The sequence below is a fragment of the Kogia breviceps genome, chromosome 2 (assembly GCF_026419965.1).
Source record: "Kogia breviceps isolate mKogBre1 chromosome 2, mKogBre1 haplotype 1, whole genome shotgun sequence".
In the NCBI taxonomy this organism is placed as follows: domain Eukaryota; kingdom Metazoa; phylum Chordata; class Mammalia; order Artiodactyla; family Physeteridae; genus Kogia; species Kogia breviceps.
In genome coordinates, this window is record NC_081311.1 from 139,190,367 (window position 1) to 139,216,720 (window position 26,354).

Sequence of the window (26,354 nt, forward strand, 5' to 3'; positions counted from 1 at the left end):
CCAACTCAGTCTCCCGCATTCCACTCCTGCCACACTGAATCTGCTGTTCCCAAAAGAAACCAAACATGTTCTCACCTCAGGGCCTTTTGCACTTGCTTTTCTTTACCTTGGGATTCTCTTCCCCACCTATGGACATGAGTCACCCTCTTTTTTTTCACATCTTTACCAGAGTATAATTGCTTTACAATGTTGGTTAGTTTCTGCTGTACAACAAAGTGAATCAGCTATATGTATACATATATCCCCATATCCCCTTCCTCTTGTGTCTCCCTCCCTCCCACCCTCCCTATCCCACCCCTCTAGGTCATCACAAAGCACCAAGCTGATCTCCCTGCGTGATGCAGCAGCTTCCCACTAGCTATCTATTTTACATTTGGTAGTGTATATATGTCAATGCTGCCCTCTCACTATGTCCTAGCCTCCCCTATCCCCCCGTGCCCTGAAGTCCGTTCTCTACATCTGCGTCTTTATTCCTGCCCTGCCACTAGGTTCATCAGTACCGCTTTTAAAAATTCCACATATATGCATTAGCGTACGGTATTTGTTTTTCTCTTTCTGACTTACTTCAGTCTGTATGACAGACTCTAGGTCCATCCACCTCACTACAGATAACTCAGTTTCGTTCCTTTCTATGGCTGAGTAATATTCCATTGTATATATGTGTCACATCTTCTTTATCCATTCCTCTGTCGATGGACATTTAGGTTGCTTCCATGTCCTGGCTACTGTAAATAGTGCTGCAATGAACATTGTGATACATGACTCTTTTTGAATTATGGTTTTCTCAGAGTATATGCCCAGTAGTGGGATTGCTGGGTCATATGGTAGTTCTATGTTTAGTTTTTCAAGGAACCTCCATAGTGTTCTCCATAGTGGCTGTATCAATTTACACTCCCACCAATAGTGCAGGAGGGTTCCATTTTCTCCACACCCTCTCCAGCATTTATTGTTTCTAGATTTTTTGATGATGATTGTTTAGATTTTTTGAGACATCACCCTGACCAGTGTCTCACTTTATTCAATCCACGGTCAATGACATCTCCCTACTCCATCCAGCCCACCTCACTATCCTCCATCCTACACACTTACCCTGCTCTAGTGGTCTTAAGTACTTATCACCATTTCACCTTATGTATTTGTTTATTGTCTATGCCAGTTTCACCCCATCAGAAAGTAAAATCAACAATGGTAGAGTCTACCTGTTTTTATTCTCTCCTATATCTCCAGTGACTAAAGACTGCCTGACAATAAGTACTTGGTGAATGCTGACTGAAAAAGTAGTAACTACTGAGCCAGACATTTTACTTCTAAAACACACTATATTGACAAGTAAGACACGTGTGTCTGAGAAGAGAAGCAGCATAAAACCTTTCTCTTTAAGGCCAAACAGAAAGAAATACAATTCAGGACCAAAATAAAGAATGAAAAGAAAAAAATAATTTCCTGCTTCTGCTACCCTCACATACTGCTTCTACTAAGGCCAACAGTAGGAAGGAATATTTCTACTCCACTTTTTTCTGGTACTGAAACACTATTTAGACTTTTTAAAGAGACACATAATAATCAGCACCAGAGCAGCAACCTTTCTGACAATTAATAAACATCTACATAGGACCTTAAGAAATATTTATTTTCTATTTAAAAAATGAACAAACTTTTAAAATTGACAACAATCAAATGTGATATGTCTCCAGAAATGATACAAATATCAGGTATACAGCACCACATAAAGGCATTTTTTGCTGAAAAATGTTTAATCTGAATCTAATCAAACATCTATAAATAACTTCCAGTTTACTAGGAGCACAGGAGATGGAGGAGCAAGTTAAAAGAAAGCACTCAGGGCTTCCCTGGTAGCACAGTGGTTGAGAGTCCGCCTGCCGATGCAGGGGACATGGGTTCGTGCCCCGGTCCGGGAGGATCCCACATGCCGCAGAGCGGCTGGGCCCGTGAGCCATGGCCACCGAGCCTGTGCGTCCGGAGCCTGTGCTCCACAACGGGAGAGGCCACAGCGGTGAGAGGCCTGCGTACCACAAAAAAAAAAAAAAAAAAAAGTCTCAAAAGAAAGCACTCAGACAAATGCAGAATGTGGCACAACCCACAATAAATGGCTAATCTCTAACGCAAACAATAAATATCAAGAAAAAAAAAGATTAGGAGCAAGTGACATAACAACTCAATGTTGGTTTCTTTAAAAAATTTATCAAAGAAAATTTGGTGACAATTGGGAAATTTTTATTATGGACTGAGTAGGTAGAAGGTGGTACCTGTTCACTTTCTTAAGTGTGATACTGGTATTGTGCTTACACAGAAGAATGTCCTTATAACCTGAAGTATTTAGGGCTGACACTTCAAGTGGTTCATCGTACACACACATACACTCACACACACACACACACACACACACACACACACACACACACACAGCAAATGTGGCAAAATGTTAATCATTATTCAAAAGCTACATTGTGAGTATACAGTATACAGATGTTTGTTACATTGTTCTTTCAATTGTACTGTGTATTTGAAAATTTAGGGACGTCCCTGGTGAAACAGTGGTTAAGAATCTGCCTGACAGTGCAGGGGACACAGGTTCAAGCCCTGGTCCAGGATGATCCCACATGCTGCGAAGCAACTAAGCCCATGCACCACAACTACTGAGCCTGCGCTCTAGAGCCTATGAGCCACAACTACTGAGCCCACATGCCACAACTACTGAAGCCCACGAGTCACAACTACTGAGCCCACATACTGCAACTACTAAAGTCCCCGCACCTAGAGCCCGTGCTCCACAACAAGAGAAGCCACCGCAATGAGAAGCCCGCACACCACAACTAAGAGTAGCCCCTGCTTGCCACAACTAGAGAAAGCCCGCGCGCAGCAACAAAGACCCAACACAGCCAAAAATAAATAAATAAAAAATAAATTTATTTTAAAAAAAAGAAAACTTAGATAACAAAAAAATCTTTCTCTTAAGTCAATGCAGAGCAAAAAACAAACGACAAAAAACAAAAACCAGAGAATATTCTAGACCATAAGATACCAAAGAGATAACCTAACGGAATGAGTGAACCTTGATTGAATCCTGGGTCCAAAATAGCCACTCTAACTTTGGGAATGAGAGAGATTTAAAAATGGATTGTGTATTAGGTATTAGGGGACTATTAATATTCTTAGGTGTGGTAACAGTATTGTGGTGATTTATTTAGGAGATCATTATTCTTAGGAGGTGTATGCCTAAGCAATTAGGGATAAAGAGTCACAGTGCCTACAACTTACTTTGAAATGGCTTAGAAAAAAAACAAAAGAGCAAAAGAAACAAACAGTAAAGCAAATATGATAAAATGTGAACCACTGAATCTAACCAGTGAGTTTATAGGTGCTACTTGTTCAATTCTTTCACTTTTTTGTTTGTTTTTGTTTTTTGCGGTACGCGGGCCTCTCCCGTTGCGGAGCGCAGGCTCCGGACGCGCAGGCTCAGCGGCCATGGCTCACGGTCCTAGCCGCTCCGCGGCATGTGGGATCTTCCCGGACCAGGGCACGAACCCGCGTCCCCTGCAAAGGCAGGCGGACTATCAACCACCGCGCCACCAGGGAAGCCCCAATTCTTTCACTTTTTAATGTAAGTTTGACATTTTTCATAATAAAAAAGTTTTAAAAATGGATCCAAAATATTTTTTGAAGGTATAAAACTCATGGCTATTATCACTATACTTTAAAAAAGAAATATGTCTTAGAGTAGCAGCAATAGTATCCTCCAACCTCCTCATCAATGTAGTACCAAACAATATACCTACTTAAGTAAGAATTAAGGTGTTGAAGGCAAGTTCCAAAAAATTCATCCCTTTGAGGTGGATCATAGTTCAGGGTGCTGAATGGAAGAATAATAGCAAGGATTGCAAAAGGATGAATCTGTAAAAACAGAACAAAAAAATTATTGCTTCAACTTCAACAAAACAAAACAAAATTTAGCCTAATTATTATCTTAAGCAGAAGTCTTTATCTAACATGCCTATAGTTAAATGAACATGTCCACAGTTAAATGACACATGTATCATTCTGTTTATTAAGTTTTCTACCTTGCTATAATTTATTTAATTCCACCACTAATTTCTAGTAACTCTAAATATTAATGCAGAAAAAATAAATCAGATAAGCTACAGATTGATTTTGTTCGGTGTAAAATCCTGTTCCAGGATTCCTTAGTCATTAAAATGACGAGAAAATAGTGTCACTAATTTCCATGATATCAGCACATTTTATAGACTCATAATATAATGTAATTAAGGAAGTTTCTTAGTTTATAATAATAATCATAATTCATTTTTCTTTCCTTCCTTCTTTTTCTTTTTTATTCACTCATCCAATACTTAATAACTGGCAGGCACTACAGACTTTTATTTTCACTTATTAGAAATAATGTCTTCTAAGTAAAAGCCATATCCTGATCTATATAATAGATTTTGTAAGTGATTGTCTTCTCACATAATCCAAAAAGCAGCATTTTACGAGTTCCAGAAAGAAATCTGTAAGACACACTGACAATTCAAGAATATTGAAGTCAGTGGAGATCTTATAATTTTTCTCAGTTTTCACTTATCTCACTCTTTTGAATAGCTTTTAAATAGTAAAAGTAACTATCACAGGATTATAGAAAACAAGAAAAAGAAAACAAAAATCATTCATCTTCTTTATCCTTATACAACTATTATCATTTCAAGAATTTCCTTCTAGTCAATGAATTGTGACTGCTGATCTTAACAATATTTGTAATAAACCAAAAGAGGACAGCTGATCTCCCCAAATCTGCACTGCTGGAGGAAGGGGATTTAAGGGGAGGAACGACAAACTGCTGAACCAGAAACTAGAGCTTAATTTTTTTTTTTTGGCCACGCCCCTCGGCTTATGGGATCTTAGTTCGCTGCCCAGGGATTGAACCCAGGCCCTCAGCAGTGAAAGTGCAGAGTCCTAACCACTGGACTACCAGGGAATTCCCACTAGAGCTTAATATTTAAACTTCAAATTCCAATCAAGTTCTCAAAGTACTTATGATAAACATTTATGCTTCTAGAAGTTGACAACTATATAAAACTAATGTGTAACAAACATTTCAATTTCACCTTTTCATTCTGCTGAAGGACCACTGAGGCTATCCTATCAAGTAGTGAAGTACTGAGGTAGTTAGTTCTAGAAATAAAAGATGCAATCCCTGCAACATTTATGTAATTAATTTCATCCATCAAACGCTGTAAGGTAACAACAGTTTCTTCAAGAAGTGAATCAGCAAACCAGTCTCCTTTTAAAGATTTAACTTCTTCCCATAACAGGTTCAAACTGCTGCATTTTTGTAGTCTCTGACGACCGTAGTGATCTAATTTGTGAAGTAGTTTCAACTGTTTCCCAGGAGTATTATTCCGATACATGGGATCATACTGAATACATCTTAAAACAGATGTGGCAAAACTATTCAGGTCATTTAAGTCACACTGTGGTAAAACTGCTTCAATTTGAGATATCCTCGCTTCATCTAAGTGAGGAGAAGGAAGCATCGAAAGAGCACAAACCAGGAGGGAAATCTCACTAGGTATGACACTGACTTTCAAATAACTATAAAGAAAGAGGGAAAAATGAAAAGAACAAAATTAATACAACAGCAAAAAAACCAATACACATATAAGTATTAAAATATGAATATATAATTATTATTAAAATTAATAGGTGTGATAGGCTTAAAATGTAAGTTAATTTAAGAAGGGTTGGATAAATTCAAAGATGACAGCTTCTTTTCTTTTTTTTTTTTTCCTGTGGTACACGGGCCTCTCACTGCCGTGGCCTCTCCTGTTGCAGAGCACAGGCTCCGGACGCGCAGGCTCAGCGGCCATGGCTCACGGGCCCAGCCGCTCCGCGGCATGACAGCTTCTTAAAGGATTACTAAGGGAAGCCTTAAGATGTTCTACAGCACAGCCCCAATTTTTTATGGAAAAATAAAACCATAGTCCCTGACAAACGAAACGTCAGTGTCAGAACAATGTCTGCAGTGCTGCAGCTGGAGATGGAACTTGTACTGAATTTCTGATGTGACCTGTCAGGAGCTGGTATGACCTAGAACAGGCAAAGAGTGACCGACCACTCAGCATTAGTGATTCCCTTCTTTCTTCTGCTACATAAGAAGCCCAACTTTAAAAAAACAGAAACAGGATAACAGCGCATACAATTGACGCCATTCTTCACTCCTCCTTTCCCAAACCCCTATGGTAAAAGCCCGACCACCAGGACAGCAGTTGTTAAAACACAAATTAAAAACTGGGAGCTTTTAAAGATCTTTAGGGTTAGAAGTGTTGGAAGAGACTATCAAATATAAATTAAAACAAAACTGAGTTACTTTTAAAAATATTAAGTTAGCATATTAAAATAATGATAATATTCAATGCTAGCAGGGGTGCATTGATACAGGCTTTCTCATTCACTAATAGTACACTTAAAAAGTTGGTGCAAACTTTCTGGAAAGTAATTTAGTAGTATAACTTAAGAACTTTAAAAGTAATTATATCATTTGACATGATCAATCTCTGTCTAGTAAACTAGCCTAAGAAAATAATATAAAATGCAGGCAAAGATTTATGTTATGTTATTCATCATATTTTTTATGTGGCTAAAATTTGAAAACAGTCTACATACCCAATGATGGGGAATAGTTAAGAGAATTATGGTACAATCATACGATGGGTAATATCCAATCACTAAAAACATTTACAAATAGTTTTAAATGATGTAGGAAAATGCTGTTAAGGTTAAATGCGGGGGTTGGAGAAGGCAGAATACAAAGCTGCACGTTCATGACTCTCAACTATGTCAAAAGAAAGCATATAGATATAGATAGATATAAAATGTAAGTATATACCACAAGGAAATAAACCAGAATGTTGACCGTAGATGAAAGGGCTTACAAATGATTTTTATTTTCTTCTTTATACTTTTCTGTTTTCAAAATAATTTTTTTTTCACATCAGATGGGTCACATGTTGACATCATAACAGGTTTGAGGGAGGCACATCTCATGCAATAGTGTGAACACCCAATCATCATGCTTATGAAGTACAAAAGGATCTCAAAATGATTTTCATATAATATTTGGCCCATTGCCTGACACAAAGTAGGTACTCAATAAGTACTAAATGACTATTTTATTCTTATAACCACAATTAATATACTATTTTATATAAAGAAAAGAAAGTCCCCAAGAGCTATATCTGTTTGCAGAATTGACCCAAGGGATAGGAACTCTCAGTATTTGCCAATCTTGTGATACCTGTCTGAAAATAAACCCCCAACAGACACAAACTTGCCAACCTCCACTGATGTTTTTCCTTATGGTGGTTCCTCAAATTCCAAAACTTACATATACAATTGTGTTTACAATACTACCACAAATCCACCAGCATGGCTAAAATTAGAAAATAAAAAAATACCAAGTGTTGGTGGGGATATGGAGTAACAGGAATGCTCACATTTTGCTAGTGGTAATATAAATTGGCACAGTCACTTTAGAAAACTATTTAGAGTTCCCTGGTGGACTAGTGGTTCGGATTCCGGGCTTTCACTACCGTGGCCCGGGTTCAACCCCTAGTCGGAGAACTGTTAAAAAAAGAAAAGAAAAGAAGAAAACCAGAAAACTGTTTAGCAGGATCTACTGAAGATGAACATATGTATAACCTACAAACCAACAATCATACTCCTTGGTAAATATCCACAGAAATGCACACATATGTTCACTAAAAGATACATGTGAGGATACGTATCATAACAGGAATATATACAATAGCCAAAAAGTGGAAATAAATATCTATCAACATTAGAACAGACTAAAAAAAAAAAACTTACATTCTTACTAGAGTATACAGCAAAAACATGGGTAAACCTCATAAATAAAATATTAAACAAAAGAAGCCAGGCACTGAACAGGCAAAACTAATCTCTGCAGTAGAAGCAGGGATAGTAGCTAACCTGGGGAAGCGGGGGAAGGAGGAGGGAGTAGGGTAATGTGGAGGGGATATGTATATTTTATGTAGATTATATTTCAATATATTTTTTTAAAAAGAACATATTATTCCAGCACATGAACTCCCTGGGTTCACCAAATGGTTTCAGGAGATATTTATACAAATACTTATGTGAACTATTTTAATCAGATTGTGTTCTTTCACACAATCTACACTGAAGAGGGGGAAGGGTTAAAATTTTAAATTACAGAGTTATGTAAGGGCTCTTGCTACTCAGAATTACTAAACTTGGACTTCCCTAGTGGTGCAGTGGTTAAGAATCCTCCTGCCAATGCAGGGGACACGGGTTCAATCCCTGGTCCAGGAAGATCCCACATGCCACGGAGCAACTAAGCCCATGTGCCACAACTACCAAGCCTGTGCTGTAGAGCCCGTGAGCCACAACTACTGAAGCCCGCGTGCCTAGAGCCTGTGCTCCACAACAAAAGAAGCCACGGCAATGAGAAGTCCTATCTTATTTTTCTGGAAGCATACCTGTAGGCAAACAGTATTGTGTAATTTAATCTTGTAAAAAAGATCATGCTGACCAAGTAAATAATGTTGCTGGGCCAGTTTATGATATCTAATTCAGAACATAAAATTCTTAATAGAGGCTTTGTGAAAGTTGATGTTAAATATGGAAAGGGTGAAGACACAATAATCCTGTACTTAATCACCTTGATAAGAAGAAAGTTATTTCTTTAAGAAAACAGTGAATCTTCTTATAACATATCTAACATGCAAAATTCTCATCTGATAAAGTGCTACCTCTTATTCTTCAGTTCAAATCTTAACCATAATGGCTATCACCTTATTATAGTAAAAATCATTTTCAATTATATGTCACTCTTTTGATTACAGCATAGAGTCCCATGCCCGGTCTTTCAAAAATCACAGTAAGAAATCAAACTAGTATGGAAAAATGGAGGGGAAAAAGGTTAATCTGCTCTTAATTTCATTCATTATTCTTATCCTTAAAATAAAATTTTTTAATGGAAAACTCCATTTTAGCATAAGGCAAAGTCAATGGAAAACTCAATAACTCCTTAGTTGAAATATGAATGCTATATATATATCCATAAAAATGCAGAAATTTTTAAATTATAAAGGGAAAATCTGTATGAAAACACTTTTTCACTAACATTACCCCCAAATATTTTATTTTTAAAATTTCGAATTTAAAAACTTAATATGCCTTAAAACAGGCAACTAAGCAGACTAAAGGCCCCCAAATGTGAGCACTCCCAAATGGAGTTTTGCCTTCTTCAGCAGCTCCAATCTTTTCATGGTTATTCCATCCCAGCAGGAAAGGGGAATGGTTTGGCTTTGTGTATTCATGTCCTAGGGAACTCATCACCCTACTGACCTCATTTCCATTTCAAAATATATCAAGCACAAGCACTGGCAAAATGGGCATGGCAGGGAGACAAGTGTCTTTAACATTTTTAATAACCTACCCATTTCTGCTTTCAAAACTTCCAACAACTCTGTACATAATTAAAGAAAACAAACAGTGAAATAAAGAAATTTTTAAAAACAACAGGGAAAGACTTAAACACATTGATTTTAATCTTACCTAAGCAGCAATTCTCTGAGTTTCACAAAAAGCTCTTTACTTTGAAAATGTAGAAAAATCAATGCTTGAGTTATCCTCAATAACTCTACTGGTTTATAGTTATCCAAATGTTTATGCAGAATTGAAGCAATTCTAAAAAGAATGATAAAACATGTATTATAACCAGTTCATTTATGTACTTTTATTTAACTTTTACTGAGGAGCTGTTTCATGCCAGACATGCTCTGTGCTGGAGAAACAGCAATGAATGACACAAGGTTTTCTGTTCTTGAAGCACTGTCTCAAGATGATGATAGAAATGTAAAACTGATTTAATTTTCTTCCTTAAATCCACTGGTCCTCTAATGGAGATGCTTAAAAGCAATGGAAAATGTGAAGAGACAATAAGTTGGAAGAATTAGGGCAGAGGAATATCTTTTAAAGGAATATATATTATGATAATGAAAAGATAAATATACACAATCTGAACCACGTATTCTTGTCTCTTCTTAAATCTCAAGTTAACAAAAAAGGCAATATATGGCAGTATGATTTCAAGGTAACAACTGTAGTGTGAAACAATTCAAGTTCATATAGATGTTAACTGTTCTGCAAAAACTGTCCTTTTAAAAAGTCAGTTCTGCTCTATGCTCTCCACTTTCCTAGATTATATCCTCTGCTTGAGAATAACAACAGCAGCAAATGAAATGAAATATGCTGTAAATTATTTAAAAATCTCTATTTTGAAAAATAAATTATTTAGAAAATAAACAACTTAAATGTTAATTCCTTATTTCTTCAAAACCAAGATTACAGGAAAAAAACATAAGTTTTTTTCTCAAAAAAAAATAGCAACTTATGAATGTCAACTAAACTTAACACCATGAATTTCAGAACAGATTACTTTTTAATCAGATGTGAATTTCTGCTTTCCATCTCTTCCATTGCTCCCATCACCGCCAGGGCTTGCTGGCTAGTCAACTCCTCTGACATCAATAACATAGTTGATTTAAGTCTAGAAGCAAAGAAAAATGTTTATGTTGAAAAACTGATGATTAGCTTTTAAAATTTTTTTAAAAATAAGTTCTATGGTAAGAAATAGAAAAGATAATAAAAACAAAAACTGAATTCAATATATAATTCTAATTTTCTCCCCACATAACTGGGGATAATACAAAATACTATTAAATAAAGAAAAATACATTGTTTTCTTCAAAGTAATTAAGGCCTCAGTATAATCCTAAACTATCTCTTAAAAAATATAGCTAAAATGTTTTTAAATTAATTGGATAATTAATAATTCTAACATTGTAAACCTTGTAGCTCTTAGCTAGAGAGCTAGGGAACTAACAATTGATATTCCATCTCTACCCCAATTTTTAAAAACTGAATAAGATCTGACCAGGAAGTCAATATACCTGCATATTAACAGAAATCTTATATACTACTTACTGTAACATTATAAACTGAAAATTTACAAAGATGGTCCATTTTGAAACCATCCAAAGTAATCCAGTAATAAAAGTATATAAGTGTGTCTTTTAGAATAATTTAGAAGGCAAGCCTAAAAATGAAATCTAAAGAAAGCAAGATAAACTAATTTTCTATTCATCCTACATAGTTCCACACCATCCTTTTCATCAACCTTATCAAACATTTCAAACCCAGCTTCTTCCCATAGCTTTTCCCAACCATTTTAGTCCACATTTTTCTCTCACTTTTCTGTCTGCCCACAGCAGTTACTATCTATATCACTAATTTTAGTAGTTACTCATAAACTATGTTGAAGTGTCATGCTATTTACATATTTCAATTATGTATTTCTGTCCTCTCAAGTGGAATAAAAATTCCTTGAAGGCAGGGGCTCAATTAAATTCAACTTTTGTACTGCCTTGGCATAAAAGATTTTAACAGTACATGGTGACAAAAAAAGAGAAAGATTCCAATAAAAGGGGTTTTTTTGTTTGTTTTTTAAGGTACGCGGGCCTCTCACTGTTGTGGCCACTCCCGTTGCGGAGTACAGGCTCTGGACGCGCATGCTCAGCGGCCATGGCTCAGGGGCCCAGCCGCTGCGCAGCATGTGGGATCCTCCCAGACCGGGGCACGAAACCGTGTCCCCTGCATTGGCAGGCAGACTCTCAACCACTGCGCCACCAGGGAAGCCCCCAATAAAAGTTTTTTAATAATTATCTTGTTTCCATGTTGATACAGTCTCTTAAAATGTACCCTTAAATTTCTTCATATAATTCAAAGAACTCTTAAAAATAAAACTCTCCATGAAGTCTTTGCTAACAGAAATGAGGCAGATACCTCTATTATGTAACTCCTGGAACCCCTGCTTAACTGAATCTACGAATCACACTTATTTGTTTGCTCATATCTAGTAATCATGTATTAATTTAATATTTGCTCATCTTTATAGCCCAAATATTTCTATCTACATCAAATCTGGCAAAACAGACATAGAGAATGGACTTGAGGACACGGGGAGGAGGAAGGATAAGCTAAAACAAAGTGAGAGAGTGGCATGGACATATATACACTACCAAATGTAAAATAGATAGCTAGTGGGAAGCAGCTGCATAGCACAGGGAGATCAGCTTGGTGCTTTGTGTCCACCTAGAGGAGTGGGATAGGAAGGGTGGGAGGGAGATGCAAGAGGGAGGAGATATGGGGATATATGTATATGCACAGTTTATTCACTTTGTTATACAGCAGAAACTAATACACCATTGTAAAGCAATTATACTCCAATAAAGATGTTTAAAAAAATCTGGCAAAACTGTAAATTCTTAAAAGATAGGAATCAGACCAAAATCACTGGCACAGACCAAACCTGACACTGGGAACATATACCAATGTGCATAATAAATGCTTTTGATGATGAAAGTGAAGACACCAAAGCATAAAATGGTCCATCATTAGGACTACTATAATTCTGAATATTCCACACTCTGTACCGGGGGTGGGGGAGTCTTATCTCTGTGTAAAGCCAGTCACCTGGCCTAAGAAGGGAGAATAATAGCACTTAAATGATGTTCTCCCACATCCATTGCTGAGTTGGCCACCAGGGGATTATTGGCCCCCATTCAAAGCAGTAGGAGACTAAGAGTTTGAGATGTAAATTAGAATAATCAGAGAAAGAATCAAGGAGCAGAGCACAAGAGATAATTCTCCCTTCTACAGTTGAGTGGAATGATTTTTCTGACTTCCAGAACTGCAAGATCTAAGCTTGAAGGCTCTATATATTCTCAACAAGAAAAGTAAAGTATTTTTAGCTGAACTTACTGTTTCTCTTCTTCAGGTCCTGCCACAGGTCCCAATGTTACAAACAATTTTACAAAGCTAGCTGGGTGGTCAAACAGAGGAATCATTTCTGTTAGCCTCTTCTTAGTCATTAAAATAAATTCAAAATTATGAAACTGTAGAGAGTGGTATAGACTAAGTATTTTACTGATGGAGTCCAAATCAAGGTGGTTCACATTGCTCAAAAACACTTTATTGCACCTTTCCAATAGTGGGTAATAACTATATTTAATATTTCGAAGAAACTGCACTATTCTTCTTGCAATGTTGACCTGGGAAGAATCTATGGTGTCAAAAAGTTGCTCTGTTTTGTTCACTAATTGTTCTTGAAAACGCTGTGATATTAAAGAAGATATGCTGACCATTAAAACAGACAAGCACCTGAAAAAGGAAGAAGATGCAAAGATTTTTACATTATCTAAGAAAAATGAGCAATTCTAAGACTAAATGCTTAGAAACGGAAAGGAACTGATAAAAAATATTATAGGTTTTATACAACAAAATTTTTCTTTTAAATACTAATGGGACTTGAACTCTGATCTCCCAGTAATCAAACCCCTTTAGACAAAAAAGAATTGAAATAATTTTTAGTGTGTATAATATCTCATTCTATAGATAAATGCTTTGAAGGAAAATATTTTAGTGAAATTTACTCAGAAATCACTCTGGGCCAACAGCCCACTGAATGCAACATGGAAAGTCTCATTCTATATTTTTGGAAGTAGATTTCGCTTTGTTACTCCTTTCTCTGTGTATCTGTAATTTACCAGTAAAAATCTTGGCAAAATATTTCTCACTAATGAATGATTTCATATTTTTTAATGTTTCAGGCTACATTAATATTAATATATAACAGTAGGACAATATTGAACGTGAATATTTCTTCACTCAATAAACACTCTTAAAAAACATAAATCAATCTTCTAGGCACTGTGGAAGACACCAAAATTACAAAGGTGAGGTCTCTGCTTTCAAAAGACAGTTCTTACATGATACAAAAATCAAAAAACTCTAAATATAAGAATATACCTAATAATGAATAAAGAATGCAAAATGTAAGATATATAACAAATACATGGGGATAATAATTATAAAACAATCTACAAAAATGACATGAAAATATAAAACTATCTCAACCATTAGGATAGGGGGACTGTTTGCATTTTTTTGTTTCAAAATTTCTTCAATCTTTTCAATAAAACAAATCATTTTTTAAAAACCCAGTTGTACAATACTTGGGCTTCTCTAATCATAATGTTTAATGTTAGTACCAATTAACATTAATTAGTAAACTAGCATTGCTATTTAGTTTAATCATGAACCCTTTGAATACGATTTTTTTAAATTGTATATATATTTGTAATTGCAGTTTGGAGTGGGGAAATGTCCAAAGATTTCATTAGATTCTCAAATGGGTCTATAATTTTTTAAAGTTAAAAAAATTTACTTTACAGTGATTTTTATTGTCTCTTTTATAAGCTGCTTTCATGTATATGTGAAAATATATATAATGTAAAATTTACCATTTTAAACATTTTTAAGTGTACAGTTCAGTTGTATTAAGTACATTCACACTGTTGTACAACCAACACCACCATCCGTCTGCAGGACTTTTTCATCTTCTCAAACTAAAACTCCTTACCGATTAAACAGTAATTCCCCATTCTCCCCTCCCCCAACCCCTGGCAACAACCATTCTTTGTTCCTATGAATCTGACTACTCTAGGTACTTCATATAAAGTGAAATCATACAATACTTGTACTTTTGTGTATAGCTTATTTCACTTAGCATAATGTCTTCAGGGTTCATCCGTGTTGTAACATATATCAGAATTTCCTTCCTTTTTAAGGCTGAATGATATTCCATTGTGGGTATATACCAAATTTTGTTTGCCCAATCATTTGTTGATGGACATTAAGGTTGTTTCCACCCTTTGGCTATTGTGACTAATGCTGCTATGAACACTGGTGTATGCTATAGACTGAACTATGGTTCCCCCCCCCACTCCAAATTTATATGTTAAAGCCCTAGCTGGCAATATGACTATATTTAGAGGTAGGGCCTTCCAGGAGGTAATTAAGGTTAAATGAGGTCGTAAGGATAGCAGGCAAACATGTGAGCTTGCAAGTAAGGAAAATTCACAAATCTCGACAACATTGTGTTATACTTTACATATTTCATCTCTAATTCCCACAGCAACATTGCACAGTAGATACTACTATACCTGTTGTATAGATGAGGACAGTGAACTTCCAAGAGATTATAAAGTCACATAGTTAGGAACTAGCAAGTCTAAGTGTGTGTGCATTCAAAGCCCAGAATCTTTCCACCATGACACAAAGCCCCTAAATAGATTTACCTTAAGTCCTGTATGGTTTCCAAGTTCCTATTTACAATATCAGCTATTTTTCCCATTAATGGACTAAAACATAAATGTTGATCTGCCAGGCAAGAGGAAAATTTTGACAGCACATTAATATCAAACCTATTAAAGTAAATATACAAAGGGGATCATTACTATTTATTTTCACTTAAAACATAATACAGTTATAAAATAAAAAGCAATAAAAAATACTAATATATTACTACTATAAAATGAATTTTTCTAAAATGTTGATTATTTATTATTATAAAAGTAACCCAGGCTAAGAGTTAAAAGCCAAATTCTACTTGAAGATTTTAAAAAGGGAAAAAAAAAACACTTGAAATTGTTTGAATCATTTACTTATTAATTTTTTGAGGACAGAACAATTTCAACTCAAGGTTGTATATTAACAAATAAAACAACCTCTACTACAATCATGCTTGAAAAACTTCAGAATTTCCCTATAGTAAAAACGACCCGATTTCTTCAACAAGTAAATGGCAAGACAAAAGAGGAGGAAGGAGAATTGTTACAGATTTTTAAAGACTTTGAACTCACTAAAAGACAAGCATAAGGAATTGAACAGCAGCACAATATGTAACAGCAAAAAACTAAATGCTAAATAGCAATAATCTCAATGTCCATCAAGAGTACAGTGAATAAATTGCACATATTCCTAGAATACTATACAGCAATAAAAAAAGAACAAATAGTGCAATATCATGGAAGAATCTTTAAAATATATTGAGTGAAATAAACTAGGTATAAGAGTTCTTACTATATGATTTCTCGCTCTTTTTCTTTTTTTTTTTTTGGCCACACTGCACGGCTTGTAGGATCTTAGTTCTGCAACCAGGGATTGAACCCAGGCCATGGCAGTTGAGAGTGCCGAGTCCTAACCACTGGACCACCAGGGAATTCCCAGGATTTCATTTTTATAAAAGCAAAACTAATTTATGGTGGTAGAAGCCAAGAGAGTGGTCACTCTTAGGGCGGGAAGGTAGGGAGTGATTGGAAGAGAGCATGAAAGAAACTTCTGGGAAACTAGTGATATTCTGTCTTGATCTTCATTCTATTACACAGAGTATAAGTGTATTTTCAGTATGTGAAAATTCATCAAGATGTATACTTATGATTGGTATAATTTTAAATGATATCCTTTAATAAAATGAGTACTTACAAAAAAAGGCAGAGAAAAACTCGACTAAATGTAATCAGTAAACCTTGTTTGGATACTTATTTAAACAAACTGCCTTATAAAAAGACCTTCACAGAGCAATCAAGGAAATTTGAACTCAGTTATTAGGGAATTTAAGGAATAATTATTCATTTTCATAGGTATAAAAATGGCATGGTGATTTTATATATATATATATATATATATATTTTTTTTTTTTTTTTTTTTTTTTTTTTTTTTTTCGCTATGCGGGCCTCTCACTGCTGTGGCTTCTCCCGTTGCAGAGCACAAGCTCCGGACGCGCAGGCTCAGCGGCCACGGCCCACGGGCCTAGCCGCTCCGCGGCATGTGGGATCTTCCCGGACCGGGGCATGAACCCGTGTCCACTGCATCAGCAGGCGGACTCTCAACCACTGCGCCACCAGGGAAGCCCTATATATTTTTTTTAAAGAGTGCTTTTTGTCTATCAGAAATATATACTAAGGTATTACTGATGAAATGATACCACAATTTAAACTATACTGAAGGGTAGGGAAGAAACTGGAGGTGATCTAGACAAAACGAGACTGCTATATGTTGGTAATCGTTGACACTGGATGATGCATACATAGGAGTTCATTATACTAATTTCTCTACTTTTGTAAATGTTTAAAATCTTCCATAATAAAGAGGGTTTTTAATTTGAATCTCAAATGCATGCTAATTACTCTTGCTATGATCCACCATATAGTGTTAATTCATAATAATCTATCCTATTTGAATCATTACAAATTATATTTATATAACAAATTCATAGATATTATAGCAAAATCATGTAATTAAGTTACTGCAGTAACAAAAATTTAACATCATAGGCTACCATGACTATAAAAAAATCAGAAATTAACACTTATTCTATGACTCTACTAGAAATTCTACACATGGAATACAAATTTGGGTTTAAAAAATTTTTATTACTTAGTATTATAAAAAAATAAAAGTATTGCTACAAATTAAAAAAACATCATATAGAACAAAGTCATTATCACTTGAGCTATTGTGAAATTAAGAAAAATTAAAAAGAAATGTCTGATTCACTGGGAAGTATAATTGTATATTTGTAATTTATTTGTTTCAGTAGTAGATAGTAAAACCAAAAAGAAAAAAGCACCTATTCTACAACTGATTTGTTCAAGATGCGTAATACACATACCATTTAATGCTGCTTTGAAGAAAAATGTTTTGAGCTATTATCAACAATGACCAAATTTAACCCCCAAAGACCCAGTAGAGTCGGCCCTCCGTATCCAAGGGTTCCAAATCCACGGATTCAAGCAACAGCGAATCGAAAATATTCAGTTAAAAAACAAATTCCAGAAAGCCCCAAAGAGCACAACTTGAACATGCAGCATGCTGAGCAACTATTTACATAGCATTTCCATTGCATTAGGTATTATAATTAATCAAGAGATGATTTAAAGTAGATGGGAGGATGTCTGTAGGTTTTATGCCAATACTATATCATTTTACAAAAGGGTCTTGAGCATCCATGGATTTTGGTATCTGAGGGGATGCTAGAACCAATTGTCCTTGGATACTGCGGGAGGACTGTAGTTTGAATTGCTCATGAAAGGACTAAGATTATTCTCCTTAGCCTCAACAAAAAGATAGTTACAGGTAGAGAGATGCAAAAATGGAGAGAGAAAACGGACAGGTTTAGATAATAAGATTAACTAAAATCACCATTCAGTAAATGAATGTGGAATTTCTAAGCCCAGAGATCTGGTGGGTACCTTGTTTAATTTAATCCAGCTCACACAACAAAGGCCTACAGAGCTTTGTATGACTACAATTATAAGAATTTACCATTGTTTATGCTTTAAACTTATGCTGCTACAAAGGAGGAGCTGCAAAGTTTATGCTGCTCCTCTCATCTAAATACAAATAAACAGCTATTGTTTCTTATTTTAGTCAATGCTTTCTCTTCTGCCCTAGGTTACTATTTGGTTTAGAGGGAGCATTGTTCTGTGGTTTTCCTGCTGCCTCCTTCCCAACCTTGATTTTCCCTTTCCTCACTAACATTTGCTTTATTCCACTAATAATGGACCTTCGCTATCCAGAACTCCTAGGTTTAAAAATTCAAAGTTTTCATAAATAGCCAAAATGAGCTCTGCTACTATCTCAGCTGTTTTATAAATGGAGAGCTTCTCATATATTCTTATAAAACATAAATAGTATAGTATAGGATACCATAGGCTTCTCTGTACTCATGATACTCTGAACAAATTTCACATTTTTCTAGATAATTATTTTTTTATTTCTTTTTTTGCTTTCTTTTTCTTTTTTTTCTCTCTCTCTTTTTTTTTTTTTTTTAACAAACCCTTGTGTTGAGGGCTGACTTTCAATAGATCACAGCAGGGAGCTGCTCTGCTACTATGAAACCCCCCACCCAGAAGTAGGTCGTCTACCAATGGTTTAGCACCAGGTTCCCCATGAATGTGGGGTGTGGGACGGGGGAGGGGGCAGCCGTATTTCTGGTCATGCCCCGTTCTAGATGATTATTGATTATGGCAATATGCTAAAGATACAGCTGTGTATAGAGTAGGAAAGAGATCTGAATTGATACTATTCACAGTAGTGGACCTGAAAGCTTCTAAGACACTGTTAGCTTCTAAGACTCTGTTCATTGCCTCTTCATAAAGATGGAGTGATAGACAAGTACCTATAGATGCTGCTAAACAGCTATATAGCTTTCCTTTCTCCTGAACTGGTATCTTCTTTCTCCTTTTATGACTCCTGAACATCTAGGGTTTTTACTGACAGCCTATCACTCAGAATGTTTTTCTTTCTGAAGCAGAACTCTTTCAGAAAAGAAAATTCAGAAAGTCTAGTCCAAGAATAGCAGTGACTCTATTTATATTTTGATTAATTATATGTTTAAAGCACACTGCATTCCACACCCTTAAACAGGGAATATTTGAAATACTTTTCTTTCTCTCTTAAGGAAAAAACACATTCCCCATTCTTTTCCTACAAGATTTCACCATGCTAAAAAAACACACTTTACACAATCAAAAACCCCTCGAAGTAAATTGAATTTAAATACATTTTTTTCAATGAAGCTTGATAGTTAGGCAGCAGCTCCCCATTCTTTCCCTATAAGATTTTACTGTGCTAACCCTGAAAAGGATAACCCTGATCGTAGTTGAAAAACCCGGAGTACTTGCCTTTCCAGTCTTCTCCATGCTTCTGTAACTAGTGCTTCAACTAGCGGGTCATGTGCCTCAAAACCAAACCTCAATAAAATCAAGAGAAAATAAATTTCCACAAAGAAACATTTTAAAATTATTAAAAACATACATGCAATAGGATTATAATGCAAAAGTAAGCCTCAAGTTATTATATTCTTAAACAATCAGTCCTTATTTCTGGTCTGGCCTCATTTCAGTATTCTGATTTCTTGGTACAATCTAATAAACCCCTATACTTTATCCCATGCCCTTCTCATCCTTTTATCTGTACATTTCAATGACCTCCACTGAACAATAAAAATGTTCAATGATATATTTTATGTTAAAAGTACACCTAACATATACTACTTTGCTCTGACCGCAAAAAATATTTCCATAGGAGAAAGTTTGTAAAATAAAGGAAAACTTTAAGTGGGTAATAAAAATCATTTATAACTCTGCTACTCATAAGTACCCACCATCATTAACTTGGAGCATTTCTTTCCAGTTATTTTTCTACATACTTAAAGATATATACATATTTCTTTTACATTTTTATATCCTGCCTTTTTCAGTAAGTTAATGTTATATCATGGACATTTGCCCGTATCATTACATATTCTTCAAAACATAATTTTTAGTGGTTGTATACTATTAATTATGTGAATAAATTATCATTTAAACATTCACCAACTTACTAGGATCTTAGTTTTTCAATATTATAAACAATGTTGGGATGAATAACCATGTACAAGAATTTTCTTTTTTAAATTTATTTATTTTTGGCTGCTTTGGGTCTTCATTGCTACGTGCAGGCTTTCTCTAGTTGTGGAGAGCGGGGGCTACTCTTTGTTGCGGTGTGCGGGCTTCTCATTGCGGTGGCTTCTCTTGTTGTGGAGCACAGGCTCTAGGCACGTGGGCTTCAGTTGTTATGGCTCACCTACCGGCTCTAGAGCACAGGATCAGTAGTTGTGGCGCACAGGCTTAGTTGCTCTGCAGCATGTGGGATCTCCCGGACCAGGGATGGAACCTGTGTTCCCTGCATTGGCAGGTAGATTCTTATCCACTGCGCCACCAGGGAAACCCAAGAATCTGTACATGTATCTCAGATTACTTTCTTAGGATAAATCTTAGAAGCAAAATTATTGGGTCCAAGGACATTTTTATAGTTCTGGATATGTATTATACCACCAGAAGCATATAGCAGTTCCTTCACTAACAATGCAAAGCACATACCTTCACTAACAATGGATATTTTCTATATATAATTAAGCAATATATATTATCTGTTGTACATATAAAAATCTCTTTTTAACCGATTTCAACATCTTTATAATGTTAAGGCGAGGTTATTTTGTCTCCTAAAAGTCAAAGACTTTCAGGTTGAGTCATGAAACAAAAATCAAACTACATGCTATTTTAAAAACTTGAAAACAAAATTATATTTTACTCTTAAAATCCTTTCCTTACTAAAATATGACTTAGGAGGGATACACAGAAATGCAGTTTGGGGGCAAATCACCATGAAGCAGCATTTCTCCATCTGTGCAGTGTTCTTGTGAGGTGTTCAACACAATGTTTTGTGGATATGTAAGTTTGGAAAATACCCCTGCTGAAACGTTCACAATATACATTAGCATATGTATATTGAAGAGTCCTGCAGGCTCTGAAGGCTCTGAAGAGTCCTGCAATAAAGATCTGTTTAATTTCGTCTGATTCAGCATTTTCCAAACTAATATGACCACTGAGAAAACAAAACTGATTATCTTACACATCCCACCATGTACCTCAGAGAAAAAACTTTGCAAATCTGAGAAAGACAACCAAAGGGATGTCACTCTTTTTTAGTCTAACACCACCCCCCAAAATAAGTAAAACCTTAAGCCCCTTTCTCGTATACGCTGACATCCTAATAAAACAACTGTATCTCGGCTTTGTACAGTGCTGACATGTATAGCTACTTAAATGGCCCTTGCACTTTGGATAATTTCACCAATGAGACTAATAAACAGATTAATTTTAACTTTTGTGTCCTTTTTTCCTTTATATAGCTGCTGAATTCTTCATTTAGGGCATCCAGCTCTTCTGAAGGTTGGATTCCCTTGTGAATGATGTAAAATTTCTTTTCTTTTTAAATTTTTTCCCAACCTTATTGACATGATTAGCAAAAATTGTATATATTTAGGTTGTACAGCATAATGTTTTGATATGTATATACACTGTGAAATGATTACCATAATCAAAGAATATCCTCTACATATCTTTAAAATGTTAGATGATTGGGGCAATTCCCTGGTGGCTCAGTGGTTAAGAATCCACCTGCCAATGCAGGGGACACGGGTTCGATCCCTGGTCCGGGAAGATCCCACATGCCACGGAGCAACTAAACCCGTGTGCCATAACCACTGAGCCCACCGCGCTGCAACTACTGAAGCCTGCTCACGTAGAGCCTGTGCTCCGCAGCAAGAGAAGCCACTGCAATAAGAAGCCCGCGCACCACAACGAAGAGTAGCCCCGCTCGCCACAACTAGAGAAAGCCTGCGCGCAGCAATGAAGACCCGATGCAGCCAAAAATAAATAAATAAAATAAAAATAAAATTTAAAAATATTAGCTTATCAGGAAAACTAAAGGGAAAAAACATTTTTTCCTATTAAAGAGATTTTTAGAAAATTAAATATAAAAATAAACTATAATCATTTCTATAAAATCTAAAAGTACATTACTTACTGTTGTATGATGTACAACACATTCACCAAGGTATTGTCATTCATGAATTCCATTTTAGTTGTAGTTAAATTATGAAGAGTAAGAAATTGGGGATGGTCTCTGATACATTCCACATTTTTTAACAAGCTGATCTTCTGCTTTTGAAACTGCCAAAGCATACTGAGTGCACATGCCACTTGCTTTTCTGAAAGTATGGCTTTGTTTTTTTCAATAAGATCAAATATTTGCTCTTCATCTGTACACTTATTCATCTGACTAAGTAATGGTTCGAAACTAAAGGGTCGAAACTGAAACACTTTCCAGGAAAATGGACAAATAGCTCTTAGGCGAAGCATATTGTAAACAATCACTCTAGGAAAAAAACCTATCTTTTCATTTACATCACAAATTTTCTTAGGTAAAGAAAACCATTTGCAACTAGCAGTCAGGTGCAATATGCTGGTATAAAAATAACTGTTTTTCCTTCATGTAGCTTGCTTCCATTATGATGACTCCAAATCCCATTCCAATATGCAATTTCTGTAAAGAAATCAGTTTAACACAGTTATATTATAACTATCAAATTCCAAAATTCTAATTAAAATAACAAGCTTTTCCTCCATTAACTACACACTTTGCTCTTAGCCTGAACCTGAGAGCAGGATTTAATCCAAAACTAAATATCCAGGAAAAGGGGTTTCCTTCCACACTCTATTTTATTTATTTATTTAATTTTAGTATTTATTTTTGGCTGCATTGAGTCTTAGCTGCTGTGTGTGGGCTTTCTCTGGTTGCGGTGAGCGGGGGTTACTCTTTGTTGAGGTGCACAGGCTTCTCATTGCAGTAGCTTCTCCTGTTGCCGAGCACGGGCTGTAGGCTCGTGGGCTTCAGTAGTTGTGGCTCACGGGCTCTAGAGCACAGGCTCAGTAGTTGCGGCACATGGGCTTAGTTGCTCCGCGGCATGTGGGATCTTCCTGGACCAGGGCTCGATCCTGTGTCCCCTGCATTGGCAGGCGGATTCTTAACCACTGTGCCACCAGGGAAGCCCCCCGCACTCCATTTTAAAAATGTTAAATCTGACACTTAACATGAAGTTTTCAAATTTGACTATAAAAGCAGAAGGGGAAAAAAAAAAATCCCAAACCAAAAAGAAGCATCTTTTGGGCTTCCCTGGTGGCGCAGTGGTTGAGAGTCCGCCTGCGGATTCAGGGGACATGGGTTCGTGCCCCGGTCTGGGAGGATCCCACATGCCGCGGAGCGGCTGGGCCCGTGAGCCATGGCCGCTGAGCCTGCGCGTCCGGAGCCTGTGCTCCGCGGCGGGAGAGGCCACGACAGTGAGAGGCCCGCGTACCACACACACAAAAAAAATAATAAAAAAATAAATTAAAAAAAAAAAAAAAAAAAAAAAAAGAAGCATCTTTTTAAATAAAAGAACAAAACTGCAATAAACATATTGCCTTTACAGTGTCTACGAAGAGTAGCCATTGATTCAGAGCCATAATAAAAAATGTTTTTTTCAGAGGGTTAATTTCTGGTATATTTGCTTTCAAGATAATTTCTTGCTCCTTTCTCCTTGTACACTAAAAGAACTCAAACAGTTTAATCACTATTGACTTTAACTGGGTTTTAAGCAATAAATGAGATGATTAAAGCCCAATCAAGACATATGAAGAAATCAAGTAATGTAGTTGCGTAGTGATGCACCTGGAGAACCAAAGACAATAAAGAAAAAGAATAATTTGTTTTTAAAATATATTATAAATGTCTATATTTCTAGTTGAGAAACAATGGTTAGAAAAGCTGGGACTAAAATCCTATTATCTAACACTGCTGCAACATTTTACAAAAGACTTTTAAAATATGTTATCCCATTAAATTCTCTCAATTAACCTGCCAGGTAGATGCTATCATTTGCATTTTACAGAGAAAAGCTAGGTTCAAAAAGGTTTAAAAAAACTACTCTAGGGCTTCCCTGGTGGCGCAGTGGTTGAGAATCCGCCTGCCGATGCAGGGGACACGGGTTCGTGCCCCGGTCCGGGAAGATCCCACATGCGGCGGAGCGGCTGGGCCCGTGAGCCATGGCCGCTAGGCCTGTGCGTCCGGAGCCTGTGCTCCGCAACGGGAGAGGCCACAACAGTGAGAGGCCCGCGTACCGCAAAAAAAAAAAAAAACTACTCTAGTACTAATGAAGCTGGGACAACCACCCAGTTCTTTCAACTTGAACATCCTCAGTACATCAACAATCCAACAATAAAAGTATGCCTCAGAATCCTATGGCTACGCCAAACTGTCTGTACCCAAGAGAAAACGATGAGACAATATCGACTACTTTGTGGCAATCTGTACAGCATCCCGACCCAAGCCGACTTGGGTCACACACATACACAAAAAACTCTGCACAAAGCAAAGCGTCTCCTGCCTATCCACATCTGAAAGTGGAAGCTCACTGGTTACAATACCAAGGCGTCAAGTGCCCAGCTAAGTGACCTTGGGGAAGTGACAACCAAAGGAGGGGCCTTGGGACTATAAATGAGAGATAGGTTACCGCCGTGAACAGGTATTGCGCAGGATACACAACGACACCCTTTGCAAATGGCAGGCATCCTTCGCGCTTAGCACACAGTGGCGCTGAACGAATGAATTTAGTCTCCTAGTCCTGGCTGGGAGAGGGATCAGCACTGCCCTAGTCCTCCGCGCTCCGGGAAATCCAATACCCGGAAGAAAGCCTCCGTTTCTCAGCCGAACCCAGGGTGCCCGGCCCGAGAATGTGCTGTGAGCAAAAAGAAAACCTATCGCCGCCACCCGGCCTGGACCTGCGGGCAAGTTTTTCCCTCAACGCCAGGGAACTTTTCTGAAGGATCGCTGTTAAGCCTGGTTACGAGGGCTCAGAACTCCAGGCTATTCCACGTCTCCCAGCAAGGGACGCAACAGGCTCGGTTGTGTCGCTCACGCCTCCCTCATATCCCAGAGTTTTTAGCCTTTCCTCTAAAGGTATCACCTTACCTCTGTTAGTGTCCGTCCCCAAACCATGAAAAGAGGCCGGGCGAACACAGCGTGCACTGCCAAAGGCACGCACTACACGCCCAAGGGCACGTCGCGGCGAGGTCGGCGGAATAGACGTCGCTTACGCATTTGGTGGGAATTCTGGGTATTGTAGTTCCTCATTGAGACACTCGGGCCACACTCTTGAAATTATAGGTCCTTAGGGCACGTGGTTCTCAACTGTATGAGGTTTTCTCCCAGTCCGTGAAGACCGATATTTTTATAATATACAATAGAAATGAATACTTAGAAAAGTGAAATTTGAAAACTTAAACATGGAAAAGACAAGTCCAGATTTTTATTTATGTTCAACACGTATGGAATAACTATCGAATGCTATAAAAGCACCAAACTTCTCTCAGTTTCTGCACTTGCGTAGTGGTAGGCAGGTACCAGTCCCAGACCACAAAAACTTTAAGAGCTTTATTGAGAAATTATTTACACACCATACGATTCACCCATTTATGGTGTATAATTCAGTGGCTTTTCTTAATTCAGAGTTGTGGAACATCACAATCAATTTTAGAATATTTTTATAACTCCAAAAAGAAACCCTGTAACCATTTAGCAGTCACTCCCCCCACACCCCTAACACCCTAGGCAACCACTAATCGCAGAGCACTCTTGGAGTAGCACTGATTTGGATTGTTGGGAACTAGATCAACTGATAATAAATATGAAAACTGAGGTCGATCTGAATGCACAGGATAGAAGGGGTTTCAGAACAAATGTGAGAAAAAGCATAGGGATGAGACTCAGCATGACCTGTGTCAGTGCCCTTCAGTCAAAGACCACCAGGAATACACCTAGAGTTAAAGTTGGAAGTACTGGTTGGTTGCAATGCAGCAGAACACACCCTAAGGGGTGTCAAATGAAGACGGTGTTAGAAAGAACTTACTATAGTATTTGGCTTTGTGTTAAGTGATTCAGAAGTTTAAGAGGGACTTTTCTCT

The 26,354-nt window shown here is 36.8% G+C and overlaps 1 protein-coding gene and 1 non-coding gene across 4 annotated transcripts in view; both read right to left on the bottom strand.

Annotated features, from left to right (window-relative positions):
* Window positions 1-25,466, bottom strand: part of FASTKD1 (FAST kinase domains 1) — a 33,386-nt gene extending 7,920 nt beyond the window's left edge. The window contains exons 1-9 of one of the 3 annotated variants that reach the window (XM_059053514.2): window positions 25,363-25,466; window positions 22,381-22,899; window positions 19,650-19,718; window positions 15,261-15,386; window positions 12,883-13,281; window positions 10,499-10,609; window positions 9,616-9,747; window positions 5,121-5,607; window positions 3,798-3,912 (exon numbers count right to left, since the gene is read on the bottom strand). In XM_059053514.2, the coding sequence (XP_058909497.1) occupies window positions 3,798-3,912; window positions 5,121-5,607; window positions 9,616-9,747; window positions 10,499-10,609; window positions 12,883-13,281; window positions 15,261-15,386; window positions 19,650-19,718; window positions 22,381-22,715 (1,774 nt within the window). In that variant the 5' untranslated portion in view covers window positions 22,716-22,899; window positions 25,363-25,466. The remainder of the gene's footprint in view (window positions 1-3,797; window positions 3,913-5,120; window positions 5,608-9,615; window positions 9,748-10,498; window positions 10,610-12,882; window positions 13,282-15,260; window positions 15,387-19,649; window positions 19,719-22,380; window positions 22,900-25,362) is intronic. The other 2 variants (XM_059053512.2, XM_059053515.2) reach the window with 2 other exon arrangements.
* On the bottom strand, window positions 7,005-7,107 carry LOC131751740 (small nucleolar RNA U13). Its single transcript, XR_009334301.1, has one exon. It is a non-coding gene; the product is annotated as a small nucleolar RNA U13 (small nucleolar RNA).
* Window positions 25,467-26,354: the final 888 nt, after the last annotated feature.